At 57.3% G+C, this 20,344-nt stretch overlaps 1 protein-coding gene across 1 annotated transcript in view; it reads left to right on the forward strand.

Annotated features, from left to right (window-relative positions):
- Window positions 1-3,489: 3,489 nt before the first annotated feature.
- The window catches only part of CACNA1I (calcium voltage-gated channel subunit alpha1 I), a gene marked incomplete at both ends in the record, with an annotated part of 103,387 nt that continues 86,532 nt past the window's right edge, over window positions 3,490-20,344 (forward strand). The window contains one exon of the mRNA XM_082666860.1: window positions 3,490-3,731. Coding sequence (XP_082522986.1) covers window positions 3,490-3,731 — 242 coding nt within the window. The remainder of the gene's footprint in view (window positions 3,732-20,344) is intronic.

Raw genomic sequence — 20,344 nt, forward strand, 5'->3', positions numbered from 1 at the left:
CTGTGACGCTGTGATGATGGTGGCGGTGGTGGTGATGGTGGAGATGATGGTGACGGTGATGATGGCGGTTCTGGTGACGGTGACGGTGGTGATAGCAAAGAGAGGGCTGGGTGGCAGCCCCTAGGGATGGCACAGCTGGCCCCATACACGCTTGGACAGCCACCTTCGTGGGTCCTAGAGAGCCTTTCCATCGAGGTTACATCACCTCTTCACAGGGGCCTGCAGAGGGAGGCAGGAGAGGAAGGCTGAGGCTCCAGGAGGCCAGTGGGGTCAGGAGTGGGGGCGGGTGTTCTAGACACAGTGGGGTCCTGTCCCTGCTCGTGGAGGCCAGTCGAGTTACGACACCACTGCCTGCGGGGACCCCTGGGACCATCTAGAGGGAGGAGGCTCTGGCTGTGGAAGCAGCTGAGACTCTGGGCCCAGATGGGCCTGAGTTGGAATCCACCAATGCTGCCACCTAAGGCACGTCCTCTGCTCTCTCTGAGTCTCCATCTGCAGACAGGTTGGAGCCCAGGGGGCCCCAGCTGCCAAAGGCCCAAGAGCCTTCCGCTGTAGGCACATGGGCACTGGGGCCAGGAGCTGGGCTGCAGGCGTGGAGCAGAGGGAACTGGGACTGGGGAGTAGGCCCGAAGGCTGTCGCCTGGGCTGCTGCGAGGGAGCAGGTCAGCGGTAGAGGCTGGCTGGGCCCTGGGGAGTGGGTTGGAGGCTCCCCGCAGCGTGTGGGGAGAGGTGTGAGGGCAAAGGACAACACAGTGTGACAGCTTTAAACGGGGCCGAGCGAGGCAAAGAGCAAGATAGTACAACGTGGATGGAGCTTAGAGGGAGGAGAGGAAGCGGCTCTGTGTGGTCCCAGAGGCCACGGCAGCTCTTTCCACCTCTGTGGTTGCAGGAAGGACTTCGGCAGAGCTAGGTGCGGTGGCACGGGGGCCCAGGCGAGGCCAGGCTCTTCTGCCTGTAAAACATACCTCAAATCCACCGCCTTCCTTTCACCTCCACCAGCATCCCAGGTCGGCCCAGCCCATCTCTCCGGTCTCCTTCCGACCGTCCTTGCTCCAGCCCTGCCCCTCCACCCTGTCTCCCTTCAGCCCACAGAGGGACGGCTTAAAAACAGAGACCAGAGCAAAGCACTCCCTGAGTAAAAACCCTTCTGTGGCTTCCTGTTGCGCTTGGACTAAAACCCGAGCTCCTTCCGTGGGCTCACAGTGGGCCCCGCCGAACTCTTCAGTTTCATCCCCCCGCTTGCCCCTTGCTCAGCCACACTGGTCTCGTTTCCGTTCCTTAAATGCACTGAACGTTCCAGCCTCCCAGCCGTTCCTGGTACCTGGAGGGCTCTTGCCCGAGACCACCCATGGCCGGTGACTGCTGATTCTTGTTTTTATCTTAAAAGTTCTTTCTTTAGAGAGGGCGAGGTGGGTTCTCCCCACTCCCATCTTTCTTCCTTGTTTATTTACTTCCCAGCACTTTTTATTAATTCACCAAATATTTATTGAGCACCTAGTACGTTCCAGGCACTGTTTCAGGCTCTGGGGGATACAGCAGTGAATGAAACAGACCACAGTCTCTGCTCTCTTACAGCCTCCTTTCAGGTCGGGAGACAGACACTGAATCATAAATACATAAATTATACGGCATGTTTGGTGGTGGTAAGAGCTATGGAAACCCAGAGAGAAAAATGAATTGACCCGTGTGCCTCTTTCCCTTGCTGGAGTGAAGGCTGAATGAGGGCTGGCGCCCAGTCTGGCTTCTTCACCAGCCTAACCCCAGAGCCCTCACAGTGCCTGCACACAGTAGGTGCTCAGGAAATAATTGTTGGACAAATGAATGAATCGTCAGGGCCTGGGAGAACGGTGGATGGGAGATGGGGAGAGGGTGCTCCCGGCAGAGGGAGCTGTGCGAGCAGAGACCTAGGGGAGGCAGCCGCTGCCCTGGGACCTGACGAGGTGGAGCTTGGCGGGAGCGAGGGCCGGTGCGGGGAGCGGTGGACTTGGGCTGGCACAGCGGTGAGCAGACCTGCAGCCATTCCGGGGAGGATGTTTTCCCTCCTAGTGGTTGACACGTGGAGGGCCGGGGTGCCTGGGAGCTTATGTAAGGCCCTTGGCTGTTTTTCTAGAACCAAGAGCAAAGCCCTGAGCTCAGGAGAAAACTCTGCCTGTCTGACCAGCCGGGCGAAGTGGCAGGAGGCACCAACTCCCGCCTGTTGCCCCCAGGAGCCAGAGAAATGTCCAAATGTATCAGCTCTGGGCGGCTCAGCTGACTGCCCAGCGGCTGCGGGCAGCAGCCGGGTGGGTGCCAGGGATCTCTTACTCTTAGTGCCCAGCCTGGCACTGCCAGGGTGCCAGGGCCCAGGAGACCCCAGTGGGTGAGGATTCAGGGATTGGTAACCTCTTGGGTGAGGTGCGGAGGGGTGGGCCCTGCCGTTGGCTGGCTGAGGAGGGGGCTAAGCAAGGCCACAGTCGGTCATCACTGAATCTGGTGAGCTGGTGCTGGGCTCCGGCCCCTAGACAAGCCGTAGTTCAGTGTGTAGCCTTGGCATGCCCCTCCCTTCTCAGTTTCTCCATCTGCTAAATGGGCCTAATAAGGCTTCTGGGGTTGTAGTGAGCATTAGACGAGGCCAGGATGTCAGAGTACCTCTGTGTTCAAGTCACGACCAGCCATGTGATTTGCAGGGCCCGGCGCAAAATGAGAATGTGGGACCCTCGGTCAAAAAGTAATAAGAATTTCAAGCTGGTGACAGCCGGGCTTTAAACCAAGCACAGGGCCCTTCCGAGTGCTGCCTGGGTGGGTGCGCAGGTGACACACCCAGGCATCCAGCCCTGGTGGAGCTCTGTCTCTGCTGTCACCTGGCTGCGTGTCCATCCTGTCCCTTCTCTGAGCCTCAGCTTCTCCATCTGTAAAGCAGAGGTTGGCGTGTGAGGGCTCTGGGTTCTCAGCTTTGCGGGGCAGTGGGTGGGGGCGCCTCTGGGCTCAGCTGTAAGTCTCGTCTCAGATGTCACTTCCTCGGGGAAGTCTGCCCTGATTCCATCCTGGCTTGCCCAGGTACGCTGGTATCTGTTCCCACGGCACCTCAACCTCTGCTTTGTAACACACATCATCCTGGCAGTAATGTCTGTCTTTACGATCACTTTCACCTTTTTCCTGCAAGTTTTCTTTACTTTGATGATGCAATAAATACACAACTCTAGTCTCATTGAAAAAAACCAACCAACCAACCCACAGCTCCCAACAATATCACAAGTATACTCTAAGAATGTTTTGTTCTCCCCACTTTTCATCTCCCCAAACTGAGGCTCAGCAAGGTTGACAGACCTGCCCCAGGACCACCAGCTCTTTCCTACCCTCACGGCCAGAGTGAGGCCGAGGGGCCTGAGGCGGGGCTGTCTGAGCCGTGTCCCCCTGTAGGGGGAGGCGGGTCGCGGAATGGGTGCCGAGCTTGTCCCCCGCCAAGCGCCGTCTCTTTTTCTTCCGCAGGGCTCCCTGCTCAGTGCCGACATGGCCGAGAGCTCCCCACTGCCCTCCTCCCCTGCCGCAGCCCCGGCGGCTGAGCCAGGAGTCACGGAGCAGCCCGGGCCCCAGAGGCCCCCTCCCTCCCCTCCAGGCCCGGAGGAGCCCCTGGACGGAGTCGATGCAGACGTCCCTCGCCCAGATCTGGCGCCCGTTGCCTTCTTCTGCCTGCGACAGACCACCAGCCCCCGGAACTGGTGCATCAAGCTGGTGTGCAACCCATATCCTTTGTACGGCCTGGGTTCGTCTGGGTCCTGCCCGGGGCCCCGCTGTTCCCTCTGGTCAGGAGGCCTGAGGCTGCAGGGCTCTGGTGGTGGTGAGCCAACTCTCGTGCTGGGTCAGGGGACACCTCGCTCAGGCCGTGGAGCTCGGATGGGTGAGGACCTGGCGTCCTGCTGATGTGAACGTTCTGGAAGTTGCTGATGACCGTGGGGGTCAGTGCAGTGTCTCGCTGGCTCAGGAAGCCCTCAGGTGTGAACCTCAGATCTGCGCCGGGACTGAGGAGGCAGAGTTTAGTCAGACCCTGGCCCGTGACCTGAGCCATTTGGTGGGTGGCGACTACAGGGGTTATGAGAGCCTGATGGGGAGCCCAGGGGCCTGGACCGGAGACAGTTGACCCCAGCACGCAGGGCGAGGCTCCACCCACCTTGCCTCCTACAGTTCTTCCTGCATCCACCTGCTGCCTCTCGTCTGCTCGGGTCACTCCTGCTCAAGACCCTTTCCTGTTTCCATTGCCCTGCAGGAGCAGAGCAAAGTCCTAACCAGCCCCCTAAGCACGGCCTCGCTTACCTCACTCTGCTTCCCGAGCTCTTCCAGGCCTCAGGGCCTTCTCACATGCTCTTCCTCTCGAAATGCTTTCCTTTCCTCTTCACCTGGCTAGGTCCTTTGTTGCATCCTTCAAATCACAGTTAAGTGCCACCTCCTCAGGGCAGCCCTCTGTGATTCCCCTTAGCCCCTCTGTTTTATTAGCCCTTCCGTTTTAGCCAGTATGTGATTCTGAATCTAACACTTGCCTCCTCCAGGGTGCTATCAGGTGACCAGGACACAGACCGAGCCTGTCTTGTTCATTGCGGGTCCCCAGCACCCAGCACAGTGCCTGGCGCACCACGGGTGCTCCTGTAGCGTTCGCTGGGGGCGTGTTGGCAGTGTCCTCACTGGGTCTCCGGTAGTGAATGGAGCGGAGGCTTAATCATGGGGCACTCAGGCTGGGCTTTCGGGTCTTGGGGTTGTGGGGGGGGAGGGGGATGTCATTGATCAGGTGCTGAGGGTTCCAGGATTCTTCCTTGGCCAGAAACCTCCCTCCCGCCCCTCGTCCTTGGGAGGGAGCTCAGGGAGGGGGCAGTAGTGATCCTCAATGCGAGCACGGTTGGCACTTTGGGTGTGACAGTGTTCTGTGGTCTGAGCTGTCTTGCACAGTGCAGGACACTTGGTGCTCTGTCCTGGTCCCTAAATATTGGTAGGTAGTGGCCCTCAATCATTGTGACAACCAAAAATGACCCTTTGCATTTCCAGACGTTGCAGGGTTCTGCTCCCCATCAAGAACCCGAAGGAGCGTGGGTGGACATGTAGGCATCGGGGTCAGGTCAGCGGGAATGGCTACCAGGACCAGCAGGCCTGGGAGGGGGCAGGGCAGTGTGGGAGGTCTGCCCCAGACAGACTGTCCTGAGCGCAAGTGTCCCTGGAGCTGAGGGGCCCTGGCTCAGAGGTAGGCCCTGAGTCACCACCTGACTCCCTGGAGAGCCAGGAGGCTGCTGGGACCCTCCACCACCTGGTGAGCTGGGGTGGGAAAGGTCCGCTCACCCAAATGTCTGCACCACTCCCTGCCTGCCCGGCCTGGCCCTTGAGCATTGCACTGTCAGCAGGGTTTCAGCAGGGAGGAAACTGGGTCTGAAATGTCAAGGGGTCCATGGTGCTCTTTGTTTTTTTTTCCCGTGGTGCTGACTCATGGGTAGGTGGCGTGTGGAAAGCATTGGGCACCAGGGTGAGACAGACCCATGGGCTGGTTCTGCCTGTTGTTTGCTGTGTGACCATAAGCCAGTTTCTTAGCCTCACTGATCCCCAGTTTCTCCACCTGTCAAACGGCGGTGGTATCTACCCATTTCACAGGATTGCACTGCAGACCAAAGCAGTACGTAATGCGAAAATGGATCTTTGTAAACTCGAAAAACTGCCACACGTGTGGTTATCACTCTTATTACCTGTGCGCAAAAGGTGAACAGAGCCCTCACATACAGCTGAGTAAACACTGCTCGTGGTAGATTCAATAAGACATTGGGCATCAAGTCTTTAGGTAGAACATGATGCCTTCAGAGGACGTTGTTCCAGGGAAAATCAGATTCTATCTTTGTGATTTAGAAACATTTGTGCCAGTTACGCTGCTAGTACCCATGCCCTCATCCGTGCAGACATTGCTAATCAATAACAGCATCCTCCAGCAGGGCACCCGTGGCAGCATGACGAATCAGTTGGAAACCTATTTTCCACCCTAGATTAGACTTTGAGAGCCTTTCTTAGGCGTGTAACTGGCTGCATGTGGGAGAAGGGCCAGTGGTGGGCTGTACTCACTCTAGTTTCCCTTCCCCGAGCTTTAGTTTTCTCATCTCTAGAATGGGACGATTAAAGATGATTAGAGATGATTCCTGCAAGGCACCCAGCCATGTGTCCAGCACAGAGGAGGGCTCAGGAACGCTAATAACAAGAGCTGGTGCTCACTGTGCTGAACGCTTTGCCTGAAGTATCACCTTTTAACCCTTATAACCACCTCAAGAGGTAGGTGCTGTCAGAGGCTCAGAGAGGCTGAGTAACTTTATTTATTTATTTATTTATTTAGGGCTGTGTAGGGTCTTCGTTTCTGTGCGAGGGCTTTCTCTAGTTGTGGCAAGCGGGGGCCACTCTTCATCGCGGTACGCGGGCCTCTCACTATCGCGGCCTCTCTTGTTGCGGAGCACAGGCTCCAGACGCGCAGGCTCAGTAGTTATGGCTCACAGGGCTAGCTGCTCCGCGGCATGTGGGATCCTCCCAGACCAGGGCTCGAACCCGTGTCCCCTGCCTTAGCAGGCAGATTCTCAACCACTGCACCACCAGGGAAGCCCGAGGCTGAGTAACTTTTATCCAGGTTGTGCAGCCAGGATGTGGTAAAGCTGGCGTGAAATCCTCAATTTCTCTGAATTCTCAGGCTCAGCTTTTATCCAGGACACGGCTGCCCCCTGCGGAGCCTGGAGACGGGGTTCTCCCCACCCCACCAGAGCAGGGACATTTGCTTTGCAGTCCCAGGTGGCCGGGCAAGGGTCTTCCTGGTTTCCAGTGTCTACCTTCGGGAGCCACCTCACTGTGCCCTGCCAGGGGCTGCCCCCTGGAGGAGTTCGCAGCCCCCTGCCTTCCAGCATGCTCCTGTCTGCTGTCTCCCCCGCGCCAGCCAGCGCTGAGTCAGCGCTTCTGCTGAGGCGCGAACCAGCCATGCACGGTGGAAGCCGGCGGGCTCTGAAGGCTGCCTCTCTGCTGGGCATGGGGAGGGCGCCAGCCTGGGCTGGGAGCAGGGAGCCGCCAGCTGCCAGTGACTTTGGATAAGTCACTTCCCCTGTCTTGCCCTCAGTCTCCCTGTCTGCAGGTTGGGGATACTTGGGCAGTGAAGTCAGGAGAGGCTGCCTGGGGTGCCCATTTCCCTGCCGCCTTTGTCAGGAAGCATCGCAGTGGTGTCTGTGGGGGCGGGGCTCCGTGTTCCTTGTGGGTGGGCTCCATCGCTCTGTGCTTTCACGGCTGTGGTCCTGATTCTCATCTGCCGCTCTGTCCCACTTCTGTTTGCTTCTGGTCTCCTGCCGGGGGACCCTCTGCTGCTAGGATGGGGTCTGTGGGTGCTCTTGCTTTGAAGTCCACCTGGCTGAGACCCCCGCCTTGCAGACCCTCTGACCTGGGTCATCACTGGGCAGGAAGAGGGCAGGGCCCAGGGTCTCATCATAGCCCTGCGGTGCCAAGCCTTGTGCTGTTCATTGTGAGGGTTCAGTGTGTTGGTTCTGGGGGTGAAAGGGATCTTGTTCATCCAGCCTTCACTCACGCATTCATGAGCTCGGTCAACAAGCCTTTACTGAGTGTGTGCCGTGTACCAGGCACGTGCAGAGGACAGCTATGGCCATTTGGGGCAGGAGAGGGTCACTCTGGCTCCCTTGGAGAGACGTCAGCCAGGAGACCATCATTGGAGGGGACCTGTGGGATGGTGACAAGGGATGATGGTGGCCCAGGGTGCTGGTGGGGCCTGGAGAGCGGGGTCCGAGTGGAGGTGTGGCTGCTTTGGGGTTGGTGTTGGAAGGAGAGGACTTTGAGGTGACCGCCGGGACTGTGGCTTGGTTGAGCGTGAATGATGACCTGCTCCTGGCTCCTTGGCCGAGAGGCCTTTGTCTTTGCTGACCCTCTGCTCATCTGTGAAATGGGAGCCTCTGTGACACCCCTCCGCCCCCCACCACCAGTTGGGAATGTCAGGGGGTCCACTGAGAATTCCAGGGCAAGCATTGACCGACCGGGCAAACTGTTAAGTGCAGAGTGACAGCTCTGTGCACACTGGAGCTGATGATGGAGCATTCACAGTTAGGGTGGCTTGGGTGCCCTGGCTCAGGACAAGCGTCCTGAAGGCTGGCGGGGACCTGGGCCCTGCGTCTTTGACGATGGTCTGAGAAGTTTGTGGGCTGGGCTGCCAGGGAGAGCGGTGTTGGCGGGGGTGGGAATGTGTGGGCTCCTGCAGGGTTGAGGTGGGGAGAGGGCATGATGGCTGGGGAGTGAGAGGGGGGAAAACCTGCAAAGCCCTAACCATGGGGAGAGAAACGGGCCAGTCACCAGCAGGAAGTCCCCTCTCCCATCGCCCTGCTCCCCTGCCCTGGTCATTTAGTCCATCCCCCTGCCTCTGGCGGGCTGCCTCTCAGTCCTGCTGCACCAGACGGGGCCTTGGGGCTCCTGATAAGGACCTTTAGGGCCTCTGAGGGCTCTTGACTATCAGGAAGTCCTCCTTAATCTAACCGCCACCCCTCCTGTCCTGAGCCCTTTCCTGGTATCTGGGCCCTTGGGAAATCTGGCCTTGCGTTCCTCCACCTCTTCCTGTCTAAGCAGGCGGCTCTGGGGATCTCACCCCTCCTGCCCCACTGACAGCTGGCGTCACCCTCCCTTTTCTTCCCTGCACAGTGGAAAGAGCACCCAACCGGGAGCCTAAAGCTCGGCAACCTCAGGTGAGAGCCTCTCCCCTGGACCCCCTCTCTCCTCCCCACTCGCCTTCACCGTCAGGGGGTCCTGGGGCTCCCAGCATGGAAGCGGTTTGTCATTTGTCAGGTACTGTTTCCTCCCTCCCCGCCTGCCTGCTTCCATTTGTTTGCTTATTCATTCCTCACTCAAAAACCTTCAGCAGCTCCCTGTCACCCCCAGAATAGTTTCACTTAGCTTGGATTCAGGGCCTTCCATGATCCACCTGGTTGGCCTCCAGCTGCCTTTCTGCTATTTCCCTTCACGCACTCTGCTCTGAAGCCCAAACAAGCTGCTGGTGTTTCCTGACACCCCTGCTTCCCTGACTTTGCTTCTGCTGAGTCTGCCCCCACAATGCCCTCTCCCCCATCTCCATGGTGCCAAATCCTGCCAGCCCCACCAGCCCCAGCTTCCTGGCTGCCACCTACAGGAAGTTTTCCTGGATCTCAGCTTTTTCCTCTCTAGGCTCCCTTAGCCTTTTATCAGTCCTTCCCTATCTTAGTTTCTTCCTGCCTCAGGGAATTGTTTGTTGCTGGCCTTGTCTCCTCCTCCAGGCGTGAGGCCCCAGAGGGCTGGACCTGTGGCTCTCACTTTTCTCTGTGCCTCCAATGCCCAGGCCTGGCACAGATGGGCTTGCTCATCACTTTCCAGTTTACAAAGTACTTTCCCACTCGCCATGACCTCTCAGATACTCTCAGCTCCTCCCATGCAGTGGCAGGGCTGGGAGTGTGCTAACTCCCCATTCTACAGCTGGGGAGACTGAGGCCAAGGAAGGGAGCATGAACTGCCCGAGGTCACATGTTGAGTAGTCGGCAAAGCCAGGGCAGACCGGAGCCCAGGACTCTCAGGCCAGGGGCTGCTCACCGCCAGGGAAGGGGTTCTTTCGGAGAAGGTGTCCCCTTCTCCTTCAGCCCTGGCCCAAGCAGAATGCCCAGACAGACAGCAAGTGTTGCTGGAAGAAGCAACACATGTCTGGGAAATTGTCCGTTTCCCTCCATCTGGTGTAGAGAAGGTTGTTTTTCTCAGCACTAAAAGTCAGCATCAAATTATGCCCTGGGGATGTTCACGGTAGTCAGAGTGGATGCTGCACGCTCATTGGTCCGCAGGGTAGACTGGACGGCCAGTTAGAGGAGCCTGGCTGGGTCAGGGAGAGCCTGACTCACAGGGCAATCTCAGGTACTGTCACCTGGAGATTCATATATAAAGAGAGCTACAGGGGGCTTCCCTGGTGGCGCAGTGGTTAAGAATACGCCTGCCAGTGCAGGGGAAATGGTCCTGGTCCGGGAAGATCCCACATGCCACGGAGCAACTAAGCCCGTGCGCCACAACTGCTGAGCCTGTGCTCTAGAGCCCGCGAGCCACAACTACTGAGCCTACGTGCCACAACTACTGAAGCCCACAAGCCTAGAGTCTGTGCTCTGCAACAAGAGAAGCCACTGCAATGACAACCTCACGCACCGCAATGAAGAGTAGCCTCTGCTCACCGCAACTAGAGAAAGCCTGTGAGCAGCAACGAAGACCCAATGCAGCCAAAAAAAAAGAAGAGAAAGAGAGCTACAGGTGCAGAAGCTGCCCCTGACCCAGCCTGGGAGCATTAGTGAAGCCTACCTGGAGGGGGGACATTTGGCCTGGGTCTTGCTGCATGAGTAGGAGTTTTCCAGGAGAACAGTTGAGGGATGGTATTTTAGGCAGAGGGAATAGTGTAGAGAACAGTGAGGAGTTTAGTGTGGCTGTAACAGTGTGAGGCAGGGGCTGGATAGCCGGGTATGAAGTGTCAGGTTAGAGCTTGCTCTCTGTCTTGTGGGCACTGGGGAGCCATTTAAGGGGGTCCAGCAGGGACAGGACATGAGTAATTTCATTTATTAGAATGGTCCCTCCTGGAGCAGAATGGAGGATGCTTGAGGGAGAGAGACTAAGGTCTGCAGACCAAGCAGGAGGCACCTATAATGAAGATTGATTGATTGATTGATAGATTCAACAAGTGTTTATCGAAGCCCAGCTTCAGTAGTGTTGGACACTGTTCCAGACTTGAGCAGAGGTGCCCCCAGGGCTGTTCAGCCATGTTGGGTGGGACCACGGTGTACCAGGCCTGGAACCCAGCAGTGACCCCTAGGAGTCCCCAGCCTGATGGGGGAGGCAGAGGCACACCCAAATCATACTCCAGTGAAGAAAAATGAGGTAAAGACCGGGCAGAGGGACCCTGAGGGGCTGAGGGCACCAGGAGGCTGCAGTGGTCAGCCCGTCCTGACCGGGGATGCAGCAGGTGCCGTCAGTGGAGAAAAAGCAGGGCAGGAGAGACTTTGATGGGAAGCGGGCAGAGGGGCATGGCAGCCCAGTTGAGGAAACAGCCTGGTCAAAGGCTCCAAGCCAAGCTGGGGTCGCCAGGGCTGCTATTATAGCCTGGGGTGTGGGTAGGGAGCAGACAGGAGTGGAGGCTGAGCGTGCAAGGACGCTTCAGGAAGGCTGTGCTGGAGCGGGCGCTGCGTCCCCTAAGGGCCTCCCCCGTGCTGGGTGCAGCTCAGTGCCCTCCTCGAGATCGCCCGTTTGCTAGTCGAGGCCAGCTCGTGCGGGCCACCCAGGCTGGCGGTGGCGGAGGCGGGTTGGGGGGCAGCCTGTGCGCCGGCCCCGTGAAGCCCGAGAGCCCAGACCAGGGGAAGCTTCCTCGCGACTGATGCACAGCAGGATTGGAAAGAGGGCCAGCTGATGCAGAGTCAGCCCCCTCCTGGGGCATTTAAAACGTGATTGGATTTTTACTCGTCCGTCCTGCCTGGGCTGCAGCTTCGTGTCAGAAGCCAACTTTGACCTGTCTTCTCCCTCAGACCGCGTCATGGTCCCGTGGGGAGACAAATGGCCCTGTTTGTTTCCCTTGGAGAGAAATCGATATGTCTTTTTAATCAGCCAGAATGTCTTCCTGCTCAGCTCCCTCCAGCCCTCCTATAGGGCTGCCTTCCACGTTTCCGCCCCCAGCTGCCCTGTGGAGCTGTGCTCTGCTCCCCACCGTCTCCCTCGTCTCTCCCCAAGTTCAAATCCTGACACTGGTGCTTACTGCTGTGTGATGCTGAGCAAACAACTGGACCTCTCTGGGCGCCGGTTTCCATCTGGCTCATCTAGATGAGAAAGCAGGAGGAGAAGGCTCGGCTGATGGTGAAGTGCTGTGTGAATGTGGAGGCGCTGGGCTCGGGAGAGAGGCCGAGCCCACGTGCAAGCCCCGTGACCTCAGACCGGCCACTCCTGTCTGCGTCTCAGTTTTCTCATCCCTAAAATTGTTGGTGAGGGAAGGTGGAGCTGTATCAACTGTGATTTTTCAATCGGGAGTGATTTTGCCCTCGGGCCACATTTGGCAATGTCTGGAGATGCCTTTGGCTGTCACGGCTTGGGGAGGGTGTGCTACTGATTTCCAGTGGATAAAGGTCAAACATCCTACAATGCACAGGACCGCCTCCCGCAGCAGAGAGCTATCCAGCCCCAAATGTCAATAATGCTGGGGCTCCGAAGCGCTGGCCTAGGTGGTCCCTGAGATCTCCTGAAGCTCCAGGAAAGAACGGAGCTGAGGGTCTTGTGAGGAGGAGGGCTGAGACTGAGGGTGGGAATCCCTCAAAGAGGAGTGGAGGATGAGTCCCAACCGGAAGGGTTTCCCGTGGTCCCGTAGACGTGGGTTTGAGTCCTGGAGCTGCCATTTACTAAAGAGTCCCATTCCCAGTCACCCTCCCATATGCCCACCCATCCATCTGTCCCCCATTCACCCGTGCACCCACCCACCCATCTCCCCTCGCACCTTTCTTTACTTCATCCATCCATCCATCCACCCACCCATCCATCCATCCATCCATCCATCCATCTTTTCATCTCTGCATCCATTTATCTGCCCACCCACCCACCTATCCATCCAACTCTTACATCCGTGCATTCATTCACCCATCTTCCCAACCATCTACTCATTCAATCATCCATTCGTCCAGCTACCCAAAGGCCGCACCCCCACCCTCCCACCTACCCATCTGTCCCCCATTCACCCATCCATCCATTCACTTGTTTGGCAGGTGCTGGATCCCCAGCTCAACCCTGTGTTGAGGGTTGACCCTGACCCTGTCAGGGTCCCTGACCAGGACCAGACAGGACCTGGTCAGCCCAGGGACGGTTGTCAAGGCTCTGGGAGAGGGTGTGGGGTCAGAGGATGGAGAAGGGACATCGGGGACTGGGGAGCCTGAGAAGGGCCAGCTATCAAGGGGTGGAGCCCACGAAGCAGGAAGGGCATCTGCTCAGGGGCTTGTGGTGTCCCCAGCGCCCAGGAGGAGAGAGTTTCTAGAACGAGGGTCTTAAACTAAGGTTTGTGAACTTGGATGGGGACAAGTTGCATGTTTGTGTTCACTGACTTCTGAATGAAATGGAGCATTTCTATCTATTATGAATGGAGACAACCAAGCACGGTGGGGTTACTGGCAGTTCCTGCGACTGTCACCGGTAGCAGTCACCGGTATTTAATGTTCCCATGCCACATCCTGGTCGTTGTAGAGCTCTCGGAATGTCATTGACATTCATCCCTGCTTCCCAGGCAGACGGCATCAGACCCGCCCCAGCTCTGTTTATCCGTTGTGTTGATAACGAAACACACCCCCATCACAAATTTGTTTTTCTAAAAAATATTTTGACAACTATTTTAACAGAGCTGGCTTCCTTCCTTTCTAATACTAAGCATTCTTTTAAGAACAATTTTGCACTTAAAAACATTATTCTGAGAAAGGGCTCATGAGCTTCTCCAGGGAGAGAGTAGGTCGCCGTGCCCAGGGCTGTGGCCTTGGGGGCGTGGAGGATGGTGTGCATGCGAGGGAGGGGCTCCATGGCTCCATGGGAGTGCACACGTGAACATGTGCACGTGGGTGGTCGGGCAGGCAGGGGAGATGTGTGGTGGGGACAAGCCCCCAGGAGGCTGAGGGAGATTGTCATCACCCTCTGTCCAGCCCTCACCTTCTCCGTCTGTGTCTCCACGGAGTGTTTGCTCATGATTTCTGGAGGGCAGGGACCATGTCTTCTTTGGGGTTCCCAGAGCCACTGTGGGCCAGACAGAGGGGACCCTCAGTGAAGAGGGGCTGAATATATGAATAGTGAGTGATGGATGTTAGAAAGGAGAGGAGGGGGAGTTCAGGGTGGGGAGGGAGGCTGCAGATCCCTCTGGTGTAGAAGTCCCTCCTTAGCCTCCTTGATGCCTCCAAGTGACGGGGACCTCACTCCCTCCTGATGCTGCAGACACCCCTGAGCTGCTGCTCCAGGTGGGCCTCTGGGCACAGAGAGGGTCGGATATGCTCTGCCCTTGGAGAGCACAGCCTGGTTGGGGGCGGGAGGCTAGGACAGACCACACCGTCATCAGGGGGACATCCAAGCTGCCGGGAGGGCCCAGGGGAGGCATCCACGCCCACTGCCTAGGACTCCAGGAGGCTCCCCGGCAGTGCACCTTCTTTGTGGATGGGCTCCTGAGGCTGGGGCAGCTCACAGACAGCGGGACCCTGGACCCCCAGGGGCCTTCCCTGCCCTTCTCTTCAGCGATGGCTGAGGTGTGGCGTCTGGTGAGGGTACTTGGCTGGAGCTTCTTTGCTGTGGACCATCCATCCCAGGTTTCCTTCCAAGCTGACGGTCCCAGTTCCCTCACCATTGCCTCCCCCACTCCAGCTGTCTGCACTGGGCACGGAGGCCTGCTGGGCATCTGGGAATCAGAGACTTTGGCCAAATTCAATGAGTTGTCAAATTACAGGGACTCTAAGAAGTGGGCTTGGGGACAGGGACAAGGAAGGGAGAGCTCATTCCTTCTAAGGGATCTCAGCCCACTGAGACTCCATAGCTTATAACCAGAACCAATCAGCCTGGGCAGGGCTGTGTGTCATGTGGGGAGCTCCCCGTTGCTAGAGGCATGTAAGTGGAGAGAGGCCTAGGACCATCTGCCCAGCGGGTCTCTTCGCTTTGTGGAACGATTTTCTGCCTCAGCTCAACAACTGTGACACCTTGGGCAAGTCCTGCAGTCTCTGGACCTTCATTTTCATATCTGTTAAGTGGGTGTGTTGATGTTTGCCGTGCCTGTCTCCCAAGGCTGCCGTGGATTTGGACAGAACAAATCTTTAAACAAAGATGGAATGGAGTGAGGTTCAAATCTGGTTCTGTCCCTTGTTGTGGCCTTGGGCAAGTCTGTGAAACAAGGATGGTACCCTTCTCTTGCAGGGCTGTGGTGCCCCAGCGGGTGCTTGTGTTTTTTTAATTGTTGCATTTTATTTTTCCTTATAGCTGTGATTCATTATTACTTTTTGTTACACTTTTTATTGAGATAAAGTGTGCTTGCAGTAGAGCTCACAAATCTTAATGTCCAGCTCAAGGCATTTTTCCATATACACACACTCCTGTGACCCCACTCAGGCCAAGAAGAACATCTCCAGCCCCGCAAGCTCCCTCACCCCCACCTGCGACGGACTCTCCCCCAGAGTTACCGCCGTTCTGACCTCCTTCCCTACCGGTTTGCTTTGCCTGGGTTTTCACTTCGTGTAATTGGATTCGGACACGCTCTGCTCTTTGGCATCTGGCTCCCGGTGCCAGCGTTACGCCTGGCAGCTCCATCCGTGCTGCTGCAGCAGTTTGTTCTTTTTCATCACTGGGTAGTATTCCATCACAAGGACGTACCACAGAGTTTCTCAGCCTCGGCACAGTTGACATTTTGGGCTGGATAATTCTTTGCAGTGGGGCTGCCCTGTGCATTGTAGGGTTTTGAGCAGCATTCCTGGAATCCACCCACCGGGTGCCAAGAGCATCCTTTAGACCCCAGTTGTGACAACCACAAATGTCTCCAGACATGGCCACATGTCCACTGGGGGCCAAAATCATCCCCAGTTGAAATCTCCTGCCGACTCATTCTCCTCTTGACGGACACTTGGGTTGTTCCCAGGTTGGGGCTGTTAAGAATCGCACGTGCCTTTTTGTGGACTTATTTGGGCATTTCTCTGGGGTATGGACCGAGGAGTGGCACAGCTGGATACTAGCATAGGCTTATGTTTAGGTTTTTTTTTTGCAGTACGCGGGCCTCTCACTGTTGTGGCCTCTCCCGTTGCGGAGCACAGGCTCCGGACGCGCAGGCTCAGCGGCCATGGCTCACGGGCCCAGCCGCTCCGCGGCATGTGGGATCCTCCCGGACCGGGGCACGAACCCGTGTCCCCTGCATCGGCAGGCGGACTCTCAACCACTGCGCCACCAGGGAAGCCCCCAATGTTTAGTTTTAATAAATGCTGCCAAGCAGCTTTCCAGAGTGGTTGCTGCTCATAAAGACCAGTCGAATGAATGAACGAATGAGTGAATGGATATCCTCTTTAAAGCCCAGGACCTGGAGCATAGTTGACATTCAAAATGGTACCCACTTTTACGACGTGGCCTCACACCACAGCGGGTCCTGGAACATGGACGCACTCTGGACATCTCCCGGGCAGGAGTGAGCCTGGCTCATCTCAGTACAGTGATGCACAGGCCAGGTATACAGCAGGCGCTCCATGGATGCTCGTGAACCTGGCCTCGGAGGACCAAAGAGCTGGCCCGGGAACAGGGATCTGGAACCTCAGGTCTATGAAGGGCCGAGGGCTGCGTGCCCATCCCTGGACTCCCTGGGGATGTATATGGGAGGAATCCTGTATAAGGGCTGGCCCACGAGGATGCAGCTCCCGGCCCCCTTCCTCCACTTGATTTATTTAGACAACTGAGGTGCACCCTGGGAAATGGATCTGATTTCAGATTTGACAAAAATTAAAACAAACTTGGCTGCCCCAGCCAAACCCAGCACTCCCACCCCCGACCCACCTTCCCAGAGCCCCCCAGATTACGGAAACCATGACTGTCAGCTGGGCCTACAGGATGGAGGGTGGTGGTTGCCATGGTAACTGTGCAGGCCTTGGCTCTGGCTCCTGGAGAGGGAGGCTGCCCTGAGGGGCCTGCTGGGGCTTTGGACACTGCCCAGCTGGTCGTTCTTCTCTTTGGGAAGTGGCAGGTTTGAGGGGGCCCCCGGCATTGTGGCTTCCCTGGTGACCCTGTCCTCCCAGATCACACCCCGGCCTTCTTAAGACAGCAGCCAGGCATGGGGTGGAGATGGTACTGATCTAGCTCGGCTCTTACTGGGGGCCTTGAGGCCAGCACCCTCTCCTCACTGGCTTGCCCTCCTGCCATCTCCTGCACACAGGTCCTTCCTTCCCAGCCATGGCGGGGGTGGACTGTCCCCCTTCCTGACCCCGCACTGCTGACCCAGGCCCAGTCGGGAGGAGCCAGTGTGGGCGAGAAGGGAAAAGCAAATACTCCACAGAGCACATGCCAGTCCAGGCCCTGTGCTTGGGGCCAGAGAGCATGTGGCCGAGAACAGGGGGTTTGGAGTCAACAGAAGCAGGTTCAAATCCTGCCCTTGCCACGTACCAGCCATGTGACCCTGGGTGGCTGTGGCTGGAGCCCTGGAGCCAGCACTGGTGCCTCAGTTTCCTTATCTGTAAAATGGGGGTAACAGTCGTACCTGCCAGCTGGGGGGAGTTGGCTGAAGTTGCAGGGCGACTCTCCACGTTGCCAGGCCTGAATTGATTGATTGCATTTAAAGGCTGTGAGCGAACGTTCAGCACTTGGAAGACAGCCATTGTCTAAAGGGTTTGTGAAGGAATCTCTTATTCTTACTCAAGGTCATGTTAAGTAAACTGCAGATAACAGCAGCCTGGGATTTTCAGTCCTTTGCTGGTGAGGTGGCTTTTTTATTTTCCCCCCAAAGCCAAAGAATGGGAAACTCTGGACCCTGTTCTAGAAGAGGTTGACAAGGACCGGGCCTTCCCCTGTTGCACACAGATGACAAGCCCCGGGCCTCAGTCCATGGCTACATGGGCTCTGTGTTCTGGGGCCCTGGGAAGAGGGCCTGGACTGGCATGTAAGGTTTAAATGAGATAATACGTGCTGTTTGATGAGAAAGCTCCTTGGCAGACAAACACTCAAGAGCACTTGAGATGTGTTTGCCATCGTTACCATGATCCTGTCGTTAACCTGGTGCTGGGCACACAGCAGGGGCTCAGTAGGTGCTCATTAATTCACTGCTGGGCTCTGAGGCCCCAGTTCTGAGGGCCATAGGAGGCACTGAGAGCAGAGCAGGGGGTGCGGGGAGATGGGCCTGGTCCTAAGGCGGGACTGGCAGGAGGTGGGGCTGAGATGGGGGCAGGGGTGGAGCTGGGAGGGGAGTTGGGACCTGTGCCTAGTGGCTGCTACACACGCAGATTTTTGGGTAGGGTTTGGAATCCAGCCGTGACTCACGGACCCCTGCGGGCGGGGAGTGTCTTGTCAGAGGGTCACTTCTGATCCAGGCTCGCCGTGTTGCTGGATGCTCTCTGCCCCTCTGTGTCCCCTCTGTGCAGTGGGGGATGGGGTCAGGGGCTCTCTGAGGACCTGGATGGGGTTGTTCTGTGACAAAGGTCACCCAGAGAGGGATGCAAGTCTGGGTGACGAAGTGGGCAAGGGGGCAGTGTCCTAACTGCAGAGCCTCAGGTGCCAGACAGGGGCCCTGAGCCTCGCTGTGGGAGGTAACGCAGGGCCGTTGACAAGCAAGCCACTGCCCTCGTGGAGCTGGCACTCAGGCCCCCTGCCTGCGCTGTTCCCCGGAATCCCTTACCGCCCTCTCTGGGCCTCTGTCCTCCCTCACATTGTCCCAGAGCCCCGGAGCTTTGCCTGATGGCTTTTGGAGCTCCTCCGTGCTTGTGACTAATGATGGCAACACTGGGCGTTGGGCCAGGCCACCACGTTGCTCAGCCCGCGACCTTTACTCCCTCTGACGTTCTCCGATCCCGCACCATGCGGTCTGGTTTAACTTCAAGGAGGGCTGGTGCCTTTGATCCCCAAGCCAGTGGCGAGCGTGTCAGGAACCACGGGCAGCGATGCCAGCTCTGGCCTGACTTCTGAGCCTCATGGGCTCCTGGAAAGGGCCCAGGCTGTGCCACCTGGGACTTCCCCCAGCGCCTCGGGGCAGGGCTGAGACTGTCCGTCTCTGAGTGTCTGAAGCTGAGCGATCTAGAGGTGAAGCCCCTTCGAGGGATGAGCCACAGAGGCACCCCCGTGGCGGCGGCTCCCGCACCACTAAGTCAGACCTTACTGACTGTGTGACCTTGGACAGGTCACTCCAGCTCTCCAGACCGTTTCTCCACCTGCCCCAGTGGGCTGTGATGAGCGTTGGGGCCATGCCCCTAGGGGCCTGGCATACAGTAGTCGTGATCAGTGCCAAGTTCATTACTGTGATACGAGCTAGACCAGGTGGGTGTGAGCACTTCCGGAGAGGGCGCTGAGCCACCGCTCTGTGCGTGGGGAAAGGTGCTTCAAGGGCAGCTTCAAGAAGAGGTGACAAATGACCTGGGCTGTCACCTGAAGGATGAGTAGGAGTTTGCCTAGTAAAGATGGTAGAAGAAAATACATGCAAAGCGTATGCTTGGGGACAGCAAGAAGTGCAATGCATGCGAAGGCTGGTGGGAGGTAAGGCCAGAAGAGTTCAGTGAGGTCAGAAAGCAGGAGGCCTTGAGTGTCAGACCAGGGAAGGTGATGGAGAGCCATGGAAGCTTTCTGAACAGGGGAGAGGTAGCCTCAGAGCTGTGCTTCAGACACATGAATCTGGCGGAGATGAAACAGCTTGGGGGCAAGGAAAGCAGGCTCTGGTTTTGTATCCCAGCTCTGCCTTTTCCCAGCTGGGGTCCTTGGGCAAATTGTGTTCCCTTTTGTGACTCAGTTTCCTCACTTGTAAATGGGGCTTATAACAGTGCTGGAGGATTAAATGAGGTGACACTTGCAAAGAGCTCGGATAGTGTTGGCCACACAGCAAGCGCCTGGGGATTGTGTGCAGGGCAGATTGGAGGGGCAGAGACCAGAGCTGGAAGCTATCGGGGAGACTGTGCAGGGTCCAGGCGAGAGACGCTGAGGATGGGCTGGGGCCTCAGGGAGGGGTGGTGAAGACACAGGCAGAGATGGGCCCTCCGTTACAGAGGAGAGCAGGCCTGGTGTGAACCTCAGCACCAGTGATTTCCAGCTGTGTGACCTAGGAGAGGCCCCTTGTTTCTCTAAGTCTCAGTTTTCCTCATCTGTAAAATGGGCCTGCTGACCTCCACTGCTCAGGGCCTTGGTGAGGAAGAAGTGGGAGTGCCAGGAAGACACCTGCCAAGTGCACTTTGAACATGAAACTGGCGGGAAGGGCAGAGGGAGCAGAAGAGGTGGCTGGAAGGAGAGCGAGCACAACAGGCAGGGGGGAAAGGCAAGGGGGTGGGGGACGTTCGCTGGTAATTAGAACTTTTGAACTTCAAAAAACTTAATTAATGATGAAGCTGCTGCTGGAGCGACGCTCAGGCTAGAAGGGGGCCCTGGCAGCGACTGACGTTAATTACAGGCTGTGGCAGGAGAGTGACAGAGGTTTGGGGGGGGCAGGAAGGAGCAGGGCTGGGGCGAGGAGGGTCTGAGGGGAAGGCGGGAGGGAAGGCAGCATCCCAAGGTGAGCAAGGGCCGGGGATGGGAGGGAGTTCGTTGCCAAGGAAACCAGGTCAGTCTTCCATCAGGCAAGAGGTACTCCCCGCCCCCTGCACTGGATGGGGTCTGGCTAGGGGTCTGGCCT

Source organism: Grampus griseus, assembly GCF_964374135.1.
Source record: "Grampus griseus genome assembly, chromosome: 11".
NCBI classification, from domain to species: Eukaryota; Metazoa; Chordata; class Mammalia; order Artiodactyla; family Delphinidae; genus Grampus; species Grampus griseus.